General features: G+C 39.8%; 1 protein-coding gene across 3 annotated transcripts; it reads left to right on the top strand.

The window, feature by feature from the left end:
* Window positions 1-293: 293 nt before the first annotated feature.
* Window positions 294-13,603, top strand: LOC118390172 (E3 ubiquitin-protein ligase RNF167-like). 3 transcript variants are annotated; one of them, XM_035780453.2, is made up of 10 exons: window positions 294-574; window positions 1,623-1,782; window positions 1,888-1,968; window positions 8,865-9,008; window positions 9,172-9,259; window positions 9,467-9,557; window positions 10,281-10,386; window positions 10,572-10,665; window positions 10,903-10,983; window positions 11,083-13,603. In XM_035780453.2, exons 2-10 carry the CDS (start codon window positions 1,684-1,686, stop codon window positions 11,508-11,510), a joined length of 1,212 nt encoding a protein of 403 aa, XP_035636346.1. In that variant the 5' UTR covers window positions 294-574; window positions 1,623-1,683; the 3' UTR covers window positions 11,511-13,603. The 3 variants fall into 3 exon arrangements, with proteins under 3 accessions (XP_035636346.1, XP_035636348.1, XP_035636349.1); XM_035780455.2 differs by having other exon boundaries at window positions 294-585; XM_035780456.2 differs by lacking the exon at window positions 294-574 and adding an exon at window positions 1,203-1,227.
* Window positions 13,604-16,354: the final 2,751 nt, after the last annotated feature.

The following is a 16,354-nucleotide window of genomic DNA, read 5'->3' as shown; positions in this document are numbered from 1 at the left end:
TTCCGTTAGAGAACGCCTACTGTCAAGTGTGCGGACGTAATAACTCAATTGGCCCTTGCACTCCTTCTGAACAACGCAATTAATTTGGCAAAGGATATAGTCTGTTCGTAACATATTCTAGTTCTGGGAACAGAAAACGGCATTGAGATCAAACGTTTCATCGATGTTAAACAAATTGCAGAATGTTGGCCAAAGTCCATCAATGGACTTCCTCTCATCACCATATTTGGTGGGAAGCGTAAACGCCAACCGGATGCTTCAGATTTATACATGCGGGAAACTTCTGGCTTATTTTTCTATCTGTGACCGTTCACCTAGTGGCAGGATATTATTATACAGGAAATACATAAATCTTTAGCATAGTATTTTCATAAGAGTGGCTTTAGGCACCAAACAATATAGTTATACACTATTATAACGTATCTAGCTATCTTTCCAATTATACGTTAGTTTGCTAGCTGTGGCATACACCGTTAGCTACTTGAGTCTTCTAAAAATTCGAAGCTTTTAACTAGTTCAATTAGTTCGCTAAATCTAGCCTCTGGAACCGGGAAGGAGAGGACAAAACAACAAGGTACTGGACTGGTACAAGAAGGATCATACCCCTTTATTTTATAAATCAATTATCACACCACTTCTCCCTAGATAGCTAATTATATATGTTTTACTACAGTAAGTGATGATCAACCTGACATAAAGTACCGTAGTTTTAAGATCGCTAGCTCGCTAACGTTAAAATATATTGGCTAAGATTACAGCTATCTAATGTAAGCGCAGCTATCAATCCGTGGTAAATCAAATTCTTGTTTGTTGTTGTCTTAGCGCACCCGGCTAGCGAGCTAACGTGAACTTATCAGGCCAAGTAAACCAACTTTAGCTAGCTGAGTTGTTACCGAACATAATAGTTTTGTCCACCAGACCGAATGTTTTCCCCCCATTGATTACAATTTTTAACGTGTTTTCGCTATTTGCTAGCTGGGAACGCTAAATAGCTATTTGTGTTGTATTTACAGCCACCATTGATCGTAGAACTATTATACCGTGAAAGTGTGTTCGTTTATTTCAACAGCTTGCAACTGCATCCCGCAATTCTGGGCGTTCCTGTATTGTGGGCTTTCCCCGCCATGGGATGATGGCTGTTCGCGACACCGTTAGCTATCGCCTGTTGTGTACAGTCGGGGGGTTTACTGTCTACCGGTCGCTAGCGCGATAGGTTGGGGCGACACGGTGTGTATGTTTGCTAGCACACGGTGTCGTGCCCGCCAGCTGTGTACCGGACTAGCTGGCACACTTTAACACACGTTAACTGCGGGAAAACAGTGCCCGACAGGCGGGGATGAATGACACTGTCTGACGGTGTACGGCTAGCTAGATACCATTGTCGCCCCGGCCCTTCTATGGGCTTTATCCGCGACTGACATCCAACGTTATTGTGCATTAACGCCACGTACTGTACTGGAGCGCCTCTGCTAGTTTAACAATGTACCAATAGAAGTATAAAGAGAGGTTCCTGCAAATGCAGGCCGCAATTCCACCCTTGTTTATTTGGTCTGGTATTGGAATCATTTGTTATTATGCAATTGATGAATCGATGTATGAAATTAGCCTCTTCCACTCCCCAGGCTGAACTTCCCAGCTTCCTGGCTCTACGCATCCCATTCTCCAGACAGACAGTGAGGCAGGATGTTGGGTCTGTGGTGCATGGGTGCCCGACTGGGCGTTCTCACTCTGGCGCTGTGCTGTACACTGGCTCCCTTACCTGCACACGCGTACATCTATGCTGTGAGTCCTCATGATTGTTGAACTGTGTGATCAAGTTTCTTGTGGATTTACACATGATCTCAGTGTACTGGCATTGATTTGAACACTTGTGTCTCTGTCTGGTAGCATTACAGCAATATGACCAACATGTTGTTTGAGGATCTGCCTGCCTTTTTTGGATCATCACTACCCAAAGAAGGACTTATGGTGAGTAGTGAGTAAGGTTTAATATCAAAATACTCAATACCAAAATGATACCATGGAAAAAGAAGGCATATTAGCCAAAGTAACAGAATGGCACTTGATCCAGACAGAAACTCCGCTACTGCTCTATTCAATCGTTAGGCATCTTTAGAGTTCAATATCATTACACTTGACATTTTTGGGTCAACCTTTTCAGAGACAGCGTGTTTGTAAAGTATTAACAAGCGCATTCGCAAAAATAGCACCATCGTTGCACCAATGTGTACCTAACCATAAACATCAACGCCTTTCTTAAAATCAATACACAAGTATATATTTTTAAACCTGCATATTTAGTTAATATTGCCTGCTAACATGAATTTCTTCAAACTAGGGAAATTGTGTCACTTCTCTTGCTTTCTGTGCAACAGAGTCATGGTATATGCAGCAGTTTGGGCCGCCTGGCTCTTTGCGAACTGTGTGAAGACTATTTCTTCCTAACGAAGACAGCCAACTTCGCCAAACGGGGGATGATTTAACAAAAGCGCATTTGTGAAAAAGCACAATCGTTGCACGAATCTACCTAACCATAAACATCAATGCCTTTCTTAAAATCAATACACAGAAGTATATTTTTTAAACCTGCATATTTAGTTAAAAGAAATTCATGTTAGCAGGCAATATTAAACTAGGGAAATTGTCACTTCTCTTGCGTTCATTGCACACAGAGTCAGGGTATATGCAACAGTTTGGGCCGCCTGGCTCGTTGTGAACTAATTTGCCAGAATTTTATGACAACATTGAAGGTTGTGCAATGTAACAGCAATATTTAGACTTAAGGATGCCACCCGTTAGATAAAATACGTAACGGTTCTGTATTTCACTGAAAGAATAAACGTTTTGTTTTCTAAATGATAGTTTACGGATTTGACCATATTAATGACCTAAGGCTAGTATTTCTGTGTGTTATTGTATTATAATTAAGTCTATGATTTGATAGAGCAGAATGACTGAGCGGTGGTAGGCAACAGCAGGCTCGTAAGCATTAATTCAAACAGCACTTTACTGCATTTGCCAGCAGCTCTTCCCAATGCTTCAAGCATTGCGCTGTTTATGACTTCAAGCCTATCAACTCCCGAGATTAGGCTGGCAATACTAAAGTACCTATTAGAACATCCAATAGTCAAAGGTATATGAAATACAAAGGGTATAGAGAGAAATAGTCCTATAATAACTACAACCTAAAACTTCTTACCTGGGAATATTGAAGACTCGTGTTAAGAGGACCCACCAGCATATGTGCTCATGTTCTGAGCAAGGAACTTAATCATTAGCTTTTTACTGCACTTTTATTGCACTTTTACTTTCTTCTCCAACACTTTGTTTTTGCATTACTTAAACCAAATTGAACATGTTTCATTATTTCTTCGAGACTAAATTGATTTTATTGATGTATTATATTAAGTTAAAATAAGTGTTCATTCAGTATTGTTGTAATTGTCATTATTACATATATATATATATATATATTTTTTTTTAAATGGCTGATTAATCGGTTTTTGCCTTTTTGTTTTGGCCCTCCAGTAATCGGTATCGGCGTTAAAATCATAATCGGTCGACCTCTAATTCAGACCCCTTGACTTTTTCCACATTTTGTTACATTACAGCCTTATTCTAAAATTGATCAAATACAAAAAAATCCTCATTAATCTACACACACTACCCCATAATGACAATGTGAAAACAGTTTTTTTTTTTGCAAATGTATACAAAAATAAAAACAGAAGTACCTTATTTACATAAGTGTTCAGACCCTTTGCTATGAAACTCAAAATTGAGCTTAGGTGCATCCTATTTTCATTGATCATCCTTGAGATGTTTCTTCAACTTGAATTGTAGTCCACCTGTGGTAGATTTAATTGATTGGACATGATTTGGAAAGGCACACACTTGTCTATATAAGGTCCCACAGTTGACACTGCATGTCAGAGCAAAAACCAAGGCATGAGGTCGAAGGAATTTTCCGTGGAGCTCCGAGACAGGATTATGTCAAGACACAGATCTGGGGAAGGGTACCAAAACATTTCTGCAGCATTCTTGGTCCCCAAGAACACATTGGCCTCCATTATTCTTAAATGGAAGAAGTTTGCAACCACCAAGACTCTTCCTAGAACTGGCTGCCCGGCCAAACTGAACAATCGGGGGGCTTGGTCAGGGTAACCAACAACCCAATGGTCACTCTGACAGAGTTCCTCTGTGGAGATGGGAGAACCTTCCAGAAGGACAACAATCTCTGCAGCACTCCACCAAGCAGGCCTTAATGGTAGAGTGGCCAGACGGATGCCGCTCCTTAAATAAAGGTTCAATAAAAAAGGAACCTCAGACTGGGGCAACGGTTCACCTTCCAACAGGACAACGACCCTAAGCACACAGCCAAGACAATGCAGTAGTGGCTTCAGGACAAGTCCCTGAATATCCTTGAGGGACCCAACCAGAGCCCGGACCTGTCAGGTTGGACGCTCTCCATCCAACCTGACAGAGCTACAGAGGATCTACAGAAAAGAGTGGGAGAAAGTCCACAAGTATAGGTGTATCAAGCTTGTAGCGTCATAACCAGGAATACTCGAGGCTGTAATCACTGCCAAAGGTGTTTCAACAAACTACCGAGTAAAGGGTCTGAATACTTACAGTTGACGTCGGAAGTTTACATACACCTTAGCCAAATACATTTAAACTAATTTTTTCACAATTCCTGACATTTAGTCTTGTCAGTTTGGATCACCACTTTATTTTAAGAATGTGATATGTCCGAATAATAGTAGAGAGAGTGATTTATTTCAGCTTTTATTTATTTCATCACATTCCCAGTGGGTCAGAAGTTTACATACACTCAATTAGTATTTGGTAGCATTGCCCTTTTAAATTGTTTAACATGGGTCAAACGTTTCAGGTAGCCTTCCACAAGCTTCCCACAATAAGTTGGGTGAATTTTGGCCCATTCCTCCTGACAGAGCTGGTGTAACTGAGTCAGGTTTGTAGGCCTCCTTGCTCCCACAAATGTTCTATAGGATTGGGGTCAGGGCTTTGTGATAGCCACTCCAATACCATGACTTTGTCCTTAATCCATTTTGCCACAACTTTGGAAGTATGCTTGTGGCCATTGTCCATTTGGAAGACCCATTTGCGACCAAGCTTTAACTTCCTGACTGATGTCTTGAGATGTTGCTTCAATATATCCACATAATTGTCATTCCTCATGACGCCATCTATTTTGAGAAGGGCACCAGTCCCTCCTCCAGCAAAGCACCCCCACAACATGATGCTGCCACCCCTGTGCTTCACTGTTTGGATGGTGTTCTTCGGCTTGCAAGCGTCCCCTTTTTTTCTCCAAACATAACAATGGTCATTATGGCCAAACAGTTCTATTTTTGTTTCATCAGACCAGAGGACATTTCTCCAAAAAGTATGATCTTTTGTCACCATGTGCAGTTGCAAACTGTAGTCTGGCTTTTTTATAGCGGTTTTGGAGCAGTGGCTTCTTCCTTGCTGAGCGGCGTTTCAGGTTATGTCGATATAGGACTTGTTTTACGCTTGTGGAAGGCTACCTGAAATGTTTTACCCAAGTTAAAGAATTTAAAGGAAATGCTACTAAATACTAATTGAGGGTATGTAAACTTCTGACCCACTGGGAATGTGATGAAAGCAATAAAAGCTGAAATAAATCCTTCTCTCTATTATTCTGACATTTCACATTCTTAAAATAAAGTGGTGATCCTAACTGACCTAAGACAGGGGATTTTTATTAGGATTAAATGTCAGGAATTGTGAAAAACTGAGTTTAAATGTATTTGGCTAAAGTGTAAGTAAACTTCTGACTTCAACTGTAGATACTTTTGTACCTGTTTCCTCCAGCATCTTCACAAGGACCTTTGCTGTTATTCTGTGATTGATTTGCACTTTTCACAGCAAAATACATTAATCTCTAGGAGACAGAATACGTCTCCTTCCTGAGCGGTATGGCGGCTGCGTGGTCCCATGGTGTTTATACTTGCGTACTATTGTTTGTACAGATGAACCTGGTACCTTCAGGCCTTTGGAAATTGCTCCCAATGATGAACCAAACTTGTGGGGGTCTGCAATTTTTTTCTGGGGTCTTGGCTGATTTATTTTGATTTTCCCATGATGTCAAGCAAAGAGGCACTGAGTTTGAAGGTAGGCCTTGAAATACATCTTCAGGTACATCTCCAATCGGCTAATTGACATAATTTCAGTCTATCAGAATCTTCTAAAGCCATGACATCATTTTCTGGAATTTTCCAAGCTGTTTATTAAAGTCACAGTAAACGTAGTGTATTTAATCCTCTGACCCACTGGAATTTTATTACAGTGAAATAATCTGTCTGTAACAATTGTTGGAAAAAGTACTTGTCATTTCAAAGTAGATGTCCTACCGACTTGCCAAAACTATAGTTTGTTAACAAGTTATTTGTGGAGTGGTTGAAATATGGGTTTTAATGTCTCATATGTAAACTTCTGACTTCAACTGTATGTAAATGTGATATTTCAGTACATGTTTGCAATACTTTTTCGAAAATTTATAAAAAACAGTTTTTTGTATGTAGATTGCTTGGGGGAACAAACAATTTATCAATTTTAGGCTGTAACGTAACAAAATGTGGAAAAAATCAGAGGGTCTGAATACTTTCCCGCATGCACTGTATGCATTAATGAATAAATTATACAGTCATACAATCAATTTGAGTTTTTTTTACTAATCATACTACATAACATAATGGTATTAATTTATTTGAATGGTAAATGTCTTTGGAAAATTGAGAAGTAGCCTAGGCCTATTGCTTATTCATATTTTCTTTCTGTTTACTCTTATTTTACCAAGTGAAACTGCATATACCTATACAAGTGAATGCATATTCAATAGCAGTGTGTGTATGCATTCAGTTATTGGGCTTGTTTTGCCTTATTTCATGGAACCATATGGGATTTATTTTATTTTACTGCAGTTTAAGTGACACCCGGCCCAGAAAAATAATTTCCATATATGGCCAAATAGAGAAGTCAGATTAGACATTTCCTAATAAGGCACTTTAGTCAACACCTTTTTTCACAAAACATTTTTTTCATCACTCAGCCACAGATCCTAACGTTTTATATTCATCCCAATGTCTCCCTGTGCACCCTGAGTGCTAGTGTGCATGTGATGTTGGTCTATGTAAACCAAATGTAACCTGGATATAGCCGGTCCATGAATCGGCGTATACAAACATGAGTGGATTACCTTGAAAACAGAGGTCAGGCATTTTAGAGTCTGTCTCCAGTTCTTATTATACCTCAGTGATTCATACACAGTTTCGTTGAGGCAATAGATAATCTTTCGGAGAGACCAATTTTAAGTGAATGGCACACACTTTATTCAATCAGCTTTTAAATCAGCATATTTTGCATTATGGTTAGCATATTATCACCAAGTACTAGGGTAGATAATTGATATTCGCTTCAGCTGTACGCTAGCAAGGAAAGTTAGTTTACAACGCTGGAAGCTACTGGTATCTTCTTGCATTGTCAAGTGTTCTAGCCATTATGGATGTTGTTTTGCGAACAGTAATGAACAGTTTTTACAAACCGTGTCGCATTATTCAAGTGTGTTAACTTCTGTGCAGTATGAGTGGGGAGCTAACATGATGCAGCCTTCCCAGTGCAGGAGCAGGCACCGTATAAAGGTTTCTACACTCTTAATGTGCGTAGAGTTGTGCGAACGCTGGGTGGAGTCATGCATCCTTTGTTACATGATATCTCATCAGTCCATACTCCCAAATAGCATCATTCACAAGGGGCTGACAGATGTGTTCTTGTTGTCTTCTCATTTGCTGTGAAAGCAAAATAAGAGTATCTTGTCTCCTTTTCTTCCCTTGCTAGCAAGTTGGCTAAACATTGCAAGCTAGCTAGCCTTTTAGCATCCCACAATCGCCATGTGAAATAATATAATGAAATAATATGCCCCGGCCACTATTCTTAAACTTTCCGGTGTGACTTAAAACATTATTCCTACTTTGATATGCTTCTTCAATGTCTTCGCTCCCATATCAGCCAAAGATAGAATGTCCACATTTTTTTGTTATTGTTTCATACCAGCTGTATTTCTGTTTTTTTAAAGTTATATATCTTAAACTTGATTGCTAACATGCAAAATATTTTGGGACTATGGCAACAATTCATTAATGAAAGAAATTCCAAAAGATTTTCTTTTAAGCGGGACGTCGGCTTCGCTCAACAGACTTGATCCGTGAGACACATTTCACAGAAGTACCGAAAGTAAATACAAATTCTAGTATATTTACATTTGAGTCATTTTGCAGATGCTCTTATCCAGAGCGACTTGGTACATTCATCTTAAGATAGCTAGTTGGGACCACCACATCTCACAGTTATAGTAAATACATTTTCCCTCAACTTAAAGTGGAAGTGTTAGTTCACAAAAGGCTTTTTTTCCCCTTGTTTTTTTTGTGAGGGTCAGGGTGGGAAGGGGGGTGCTGTGAGATTGTTTAACATAGGGTTTCAGATTTCTTTTGGAAGATGGGCAGGGATGGGCTGTTCTAGCTTCAGGGGGAAGCTGGTTCCACCATTGGGATGCCAGGACAGAGAAGAGCTTGGACTGGGCTGAGCGGGAGCTACCCTCTCGTAGGGGTGGGAGGCCCAAGAGACCTAAGGTGGCAGAACGGAGTGCTCGGGTTGGGGTGTATTACCGAACCGTTTTCATTTTCTAGTATCGAAAAAGTACAGAAGTTTCCGTATACCATGCAACACTAATGTGAGAGAAGGGTAATGGAATAGTGAATACAGGAGCAACATATCCTTTGATCCATTGCAAACATCAGCTGAAACATCCTTTCTCTCTCTTCAAGGGTGTGTTAGTAGAGTCACGACCACTCAACGGCTGCACTCCGATAGAACCTCCACCACCACTGCCCACATCTAGTGATCCCAACACGACCACTACTAAGTACATAGTCCTCATCCGACGCTATGACTGCAATTTTGATATCAAGGTTGGTGTGTGTAGCTATGCTGTTGGGTTGCTTAGGATATAAGGTGTTGCAATTACATTTGAATTCAACAGATTATGTATTGCAACATATTCAGTGTAAAATCACACTGCGCCTAGTGTTTTCAATTGTTACAATGTAAATTATGGTTTTGTTTTCAACGCAGGTGCTGCATGCACAGCAAGCTGGATTCAGTGCAGCCATTGTTCACAACATGTACTCAGAGACTCTACTCAACATGAACTACAGCAATGGTGAGGATCCTACAATCATCACCTTCTCTAAGCTGTCTATATCCATTTCTTACAGAATCAGTTCAGTTAGTACAACGTTTACTTAACCAGGTTGCCTCTCTCTCCTCAAAATCTCAAGTAGTCTTTATTAACCAGTATCATCCTAATAAGTAAATACATTGGTAATGCTGAGTGGCAGTGCTCCCCTTTTTGTTTGTTTGTGTGTAGAAACTATTGCAGAGGAGATTGAGATCCCCTCCGTATTCACCAGCTACTACGCCTCCCAAATTCTAAGGACTTTCATCATTCCTGAACATGGGTGAGTACCATTGTGACGTTTTTTATTTTTGTCAAGTTCAACTTCCATGACAAGCTTTTAATTGGTTATTTATTTGTTAATTTCTACCCCTAGTCACAATGTTAGATGGAGGTATGACTTAACTGTCTGTTGAGGGGTTATGATTGCTAATGTAACCATTCAACAAATATTTTTTGGGATATTTGTTCATGGTCTTGCACCATAGTGAACACCGGACTTTATTCATCAGATTTGCGCTGAGATTCAGTCATATTCTCCACATCTTTGCACTCATCATGTCAACCCTGTTGAGGGTCTCAAATCAAATGTATATTTGTCACGTGCTTCGTAAACAACAGGTGTGGACTGACAGTGAAATGCTTACATACGGCCCGTCCCAACAATACAGAGAAAAATAAAATAGAGAAATAATAGAAAAGTAAAACACGTAATAATAAAAGTAATAGTAGATACATAATGAGTAACGATAACTTGACATTATACAAGGAGTACCAGTGCCGAATCAATGTGCAAGGGTACGAGGTAATTGAGGTAGATATGTACATATAACTAGGAATAAAGTGCGATTGGCTGGTCCTATTTGGACGTCATCACTATGTTGGAGGTGGTGTTGAGTCTGGCACTGCTGTCCCTCTTAGTCGTACAGATTTGTGATCCGGAGGTGGTCGCTTTTCTGAACAATGCCCCCATACTAATGCGGATGGTGCTGTATTTGGTATGCAGGGCCTATGTGATCCTCAAGCCGGAGTTTGCCTTCCCACTTTCATACTATCTCATCCCCTTCACTGGAATAGTGGGCATGATCATCCTTGTGATGGTTGTCATCCTGGTAAGTGCCTTTAGGAAACAGACTCATTTTGCTATGAATGGGGAGTTGATTTCACAATTGAATAGTTAAATATTCATTTCATACATCCTAAATCAATGGAATGCAATAATTGTATTCGCATATTAAAAGCACTGTGACTCTCAACCAATAGATTTTGGTGTGGTCTGTGTCTCATCTTGGTTTAGATTGTGCGCTGTGTGCAGTACAGGAAAAGGATGAGGAAATATAGGCTGACTAAGGAACAGCTGAAGAAGATCCCCATTCACAAGTTCACCAAAGGTAACGAGAGAGTCCCTCCACACATTCAAATGATAATCTGTCACCCGTGTAACTAGTCAAAGACATTGCAAAACACTTTGTGATACAGCAGTACAGTATTTCTTCTCTGGAATGTTGAGAAACCTAATTAACAAGAAGGGTAATCTGATTGTCTGCTCCTGTTAATATTACATTACACGTAGCATTACAATGCATTGTATTTCCACCTGTCACATGTCAATCTTATTTGTATTCTAGGTGATGAATATGATGTTTGTGCTATTTGTCTGGATGAGTATGAAGAGGGTGACAGACTGCGAGTTTTGCCTTGCTCACACGGTAATTGCAAGTGATCACATTTGGCCCTGTCTCACTCAGAAGTTTTTCCCACAGGTCCAAGGCCATATGGTAACTGTTTTATTTCTGTCATCTCTTCAGCGTACCACAGCAAGTGTGTGGACCCCTGGCTTACAGGGACTAAGAAAACTTGCCCTGTCTGTAAACAACGCGTAACCCGACCTAATCCAGAGTATTCTGAGTCCGAGTCTGAGGATGATGGGGCATCTCGTGCAGATGAAGAGGGGGCAGAGGGTGAAGCTGACACCGAGCGCACCCCTCTGCTCCGCCCCTCCAACCCAGGCTCCCCTTCTGGCAACCCAGGGGCCTACTCTGCCACTGTCACCACGGTAACCACCGCCCAGTGCCTAGGCTCCCCTGGGCACAGCGACTCGCCCATCCTGGAGTACGAGGGCTACTACTCCCCTCAGGGGGAGTCAGACTCTGATACCGAGGAAGAGGGGATGGACTCCCACCCCTCAGATGATGACACTACCCAGCTCATTGTTAGGGGTGCAGTGGGGGTCTGAAAGCTTGGAGGGAGCTGAGATAAAATTACTTTGTGTTAGCTCAATAGGGTCAGGCTTGTCCCCGCAGGGTGTTTTTAAATGGTTTATGGAGTTGTGGCTATGGAGTTGTCTCAGCCATAGACTTTCTAGAACACTATTGTCACTTTGGTTACGTTGAACAGATTTACATATTTTTTCCAATTTAGACTCAATGTTGCTAGCTCTAAGATGTTAATATTTAGCCAAGATTCTGATATGTTTTAGCTGTTCTGTCTTCAACATGAGGCACACATTGATAAGTACAGTAAATCAGTTCAAACATTTAGCTTTGACTCTTTGCCAGTGAACTATAACCCCGCCACCCATCCCTAAAACTTAAGATTTGCACAAAATGAATCAACTGACAGGTAGTCTCAATCTTAACAAGCAGTATTTAGTCGAATACATTTTTTCAATGCACTACTTGACAATTGACATACCCCAAATTCTTATTTTCAATGAACATATTGTACAAGGAGATAACCCACCTGAGATTATTTTTGTAGTTATTGAGTAGACTCAAGTCATCCACCAGTTGTTCTTCATATTTATTCAACATGTTTATTCTAGTATTACATTGTTATTGCATTGTTGGGTTTTGAGTTCGAAAGAAAGGCATGTCACTGTACTTGTGCATGTGACATTAAAACTTCAAACTTGAGTTGAAAGGAAACTACAGTGCTGCAGTCTCATTAATAATATCTCTTCCCCATGCTAGTAGTATACCTGTATGCATCTCTGTAACTGGTTTCTGTCATTATATTGGTTAAGTGGGAGTATAGTTTACTCTATGGGGTGTTTCTCTGTCTGATGGGTTTATGGAGTTTTTGGACTGTTAATTTGTTATGCATCATTAACCAGTAATCGGGGCATGCCAAAGGAGATTATTTATTCTTTACTTCACTGTAATACATTTTTATTATCCAGCATTGTTTCTTTGAACTTCTTTTACGCAGAATTTGTCCAGTTTGATTTTATTTCAGCCTCTTCTATGATAGATCGTTCAGAGTTCTTCATGATGTTGTAATGTTTGTTTGTTTTTCTTTCTGTTTTTGTTTTTGACATAACTGGTGATATGGTCCGTCTAAAAGAGGTTCCATCTGCTCTCTGAAGAAGTTGACCAAACTCCGGAATAGGAACATATTTACTCTGTATGGAAATTACATTTCAGAATTCTTCATGGATATTCTTGTTTTATTTTCATACAGAATGAATATATTACACCATAGAATATAGCAAACCATCGGCACAATTCTTTCCAGTTTTGTCAGTCTCCTCACATCAGCCTTTGTCTACCTGTAGAAGTACAGATTTATTGTTAGGAGAATAGTGTGTATCTTAAGGGACTATTACTCATGTAACAGTGTTTTTTTTCTTCTGTGTAGACTTTTATACACAGTACACACTTTAGGAACAAGGTAGGCAACCATGTAGATGATCATATGTCCATGCATCAAAATACACTCTGTTTAGATATTTTTTCCCCTGAAAATAGCAGGAGAAGGGGGATGCCAGTACTTACACATTGTTACATATTCACGTTGGTCTCCACCTCGGCTATGAATCTATTGCTTTCTGTATGCAATTTCTTGATTGTCTGTGTACATTGTGTCTTCTAGTATTCCGAGGATGGCAATTATTTTTTGACAAATTATATGTTGACATCTCCTCCCATATGACATGATGTATGATTTAGCTTTTGAGTAGAATGTGCCTAATTTCAGTCAGAATGTATCTTTATTGCTGATAAATGATCAATGTTCATATACCACAATTTAATTTGTAGATGTATTTTTTAAAACATTTTGGAAATCAAATGAAAGACTTATGTCAATGTACCTTTAAGCACAAGCAAAACGCTAGTAACAATAGTAATGGAACTGGCTATAAGCTTCTGTGGCGCTCATGCCATTGGGACCAAGTTTGAAGTGTTATGTAATGCTTTCATTTATTATGTCATTGTCGGTTAGTCCTTGACTGCTGCATTTCCATAACCTCCTTTCTCACTGCTGAAGATTTATATAGTCTTGTGACATTTTATGTTGGTCCCATAAAAATAAACAACATATTTTGGGCTTCTGTTTTAAGTCTAGAGTTTTTATCAGCCAGGAATCAACTTCCTATCGACATTAGTTAGAATACGGTAAATTAACTTAAATATCCCCTCTCCCTCCACCAAAGTACCATGATTAGAGGGAATGGTGTCTTTCCTGGCTGTGTTTGAAAGTGAAGAACAATTGTCATAAGATTCACAACAGTTGTTGAAATCAGAATAATTCTAAAAATAGGCAATTTATTTGATGATAAATGTTCTAAATCATTACCAACTACAAACCTAGTGACTCATACTGTACCATAACTGAATGACAGCATGAATTTGCTTCTAGCCCCCTGCAGTTTACCAGCCCTGCAGTTCCATCGGTTGAATTGAACTCAGCCATGAATGGTTATGGTCAATGGATTGGACCAGTCACCACGCCTCTCTCATTTCTATTCTGTGTCGGAGAGACACAGGTTCATTTATAAGCAAATACCTCAGAGTACAGTCATTAGGCTAATTAACATTGAGCATAGCTCAACAAGTCTGGCTATGATATGTTCCCTGACTGTTTTAATTTCAATAAGGCTCTCCCCCACACACTTTCTTTGTTTAAACTCCATTTATGAAAGACATTCAGCTAGTAAACAGTCATCACACAAATCAGTTGTCAAACACTTTCTAAAGGGCAAGTACACATCACCCCTGTGAAACATATACAGTGGGGCAACAAAGTATTTAGTCAGCCACCAATTGTGCAAGTTCTCCCACTTAAAAAGATGAGAGAGGCCTGTAATTTTCATCGTAGGTACACTTCAACTATGACAGACAAAATGAGAAAAAAAATCCAGAAAATCACATTGTAGGATTTTTAATGAATTTATTTGCAAATTATGGTGGAAAGTAAGTATTTGGTCAATAACAAAAGTTTATCTCAATACTTTGTTATATATCCTTTGTTGGCAATGACAGAGGTCAAAGGTTTTCTGTAAGTCTTCACAAGGTTTTCACACACTGTTGCTGGTATTTTGGCCCATTCCTCCATGCAGATCTCCTCTAGAGCAGTGATGTTTTGGGGCTGTTGCTGGGCCACACGGACTTTCAACTCCCTCCAAAGATTTTCTACAGGGTTGAGATCTGGAGACTGGCTAGGCCACTCCAGGCCCTTGAAATGCTTCTTTTCGAAGCCACTCCTTCGTTGCCCGGGTGGTGTGTTTGGGATCATTGTCATGCTGAAAGATCCAGCCACGATTCATCTTCAATGCCCTTGCTGATGGTAGGCTTTGTTACTTTGGTCCCAGCTCTCTGCAGGTCATTCCAGGTCGCAATTGGAAATGAGAACTTGTTCTCAACTTGCCCACCTGGTTAAATAAAGGTGAAATAAAACATTTTTAAAAACTCACTAGGTCCCCCTGTGTGTGGTTCTGGGATTTTTCTTGTGATCATTTTGACCCCACGGGGTGAGATCTTGCGTGGAGCCCCAGATCGAGGGAGATTATCAGTCGTCTTGTATGTCTTCCATTTCCTAATAATTGCTCCCACAGTTGATTTCTTCAAACCAAGCTGGGACAGGTGTCTTTTATACTGATAACAAGTTCAAACAGGTGCCCTTAATACAGGTAACGAGTGGAGGACAGAGGAGCCTCTTAAAGAAGTTACAGGTCTATGAGAGCCAGAAATCTTTCTTGTTTGTAGGTGACCAAATTCTTATTTTCCACCATAATTTGCAAATAAATTCATTAAAAATCCTACAATGTCATTTTCTGGATTTTTTTTCTCATTTTGTCTGTCATAGTTGAAGTGTACATATGATGAATATTACAGGCCTCTCTCATCTTTTTAAGTGGGAGAACTTGCAAAATTGGTGGCTGACTAAATACTTTTTTTTGCCCCACTGTATATAACCTCCAATGATCTAAAACCTTCAATGTTCATTACACCTGATACAACATAGCTGATATTTCTTACTGTCTGTTGTGGGAAAGGATGCCTGGACCTTCCCCCTCTCCTTTGTCTCCTGCATACTATTCTAATTGATAACATCTTTTTTGCTTGTTTCCAAAGAGTTCCCTTAAAAACTGGACAGGGAGGAATGTGCTCAAATGTATTTGTCTTTGTGCTGAATAAAAATATGTTAGCTACAGGAACATCACTGTTTTAGGGGACCCTTTGTTCCATTTAAAGCTGAAATAAACACTTTTAATGTATAATACAAATTATGGTTTCAGACTGTTTGTATTGTGTTTTCCTGTCCATCATCGGTTTCGTCAAATTACTATTTTGTACTACAAATGAATTTCATGTCTCTTAAGCAGCCAGATGTCAATGACGAGTCAGGGGATGTTCGTATATTATCATCATACAAGGATGTATGGTCTAACGTGGATCAGGGTGTTGAACCCACTCCTGTCTGGTCGCACATCCTCTGGGACTTCCTGGATCACCAGCATAATAAGTTCAGGGGCAAGACTAAGAGCTAAAGGATGTGTCATACCATTGAATGACAAAGGTGAGTACTTGACTCCATGTGCTCTAGCCAACTCTTCTATTGTTGTTGTCATGCCATGTGTGTCATGCCAATGATAGAGGAGTTGGCTACAGCACACAGTATGGGACCAGACAGGATCATATAGCCTGGTGGTCCCAGCCCTGTGATCTGAGTCACACGCACACCACCTGTCAGGTGGATGGTTTATCTTGGAAAATAATAAATGCTCACTAACAAGGATGTAAACAAATTTGTGCACACAATTTGAGAGAAATATGCATTTGTGCTCATGTAAACTTT

This window comes from Oncorhynchus keta, chromosome 11, assembly GCF_023373465.1.
Source record: "Oncorhynchus keta strain PuntledgeMale-10-30-2019 chromosome 11, Oket_V2, whole genome shotgun sequence".
Classification (NCBI taxonomy): domain Eukaryota; kingdom Metazoa; phylum Chordata; class Actinopteri; order Salmoniformes; family Salmonidae; genus Oncorhynchus; species Oncorhynchus keta.
The sequence above is the reverse complement of the archived record's forward strand: the minus strand, read 5'-3'. Positions and strand labels throughout refer to the sequence as shown.

What these genes read in the sequence shown, in the direction of transcription:
- LOC118390172 (XM_035780453.2), top strand. Translation starts at nt 1,684, where the DNA reads ATGTTGGGTCTGTGGTGCATGGGTGCCCGACTGGGCGTTCTCACTCTG. An exon ending in ACTGCAATTTTGATATCAAG is followed by an intron (nt 9,009 to 9,171) that starts GTTGGTGTGTGT and finishes TTTTCAACGCAG; the next exon opens with GTGCTGCATGCACAGCAAGC. An exon ending in CAACATGAACTACAGCAATG is followed by an intron (nt 9,260 to 9,466) that starts GTGAGGATCCTA and finishes GTTTGTGTGTAG; the next exon opens with AAACTATTGCAGAGGAGATT.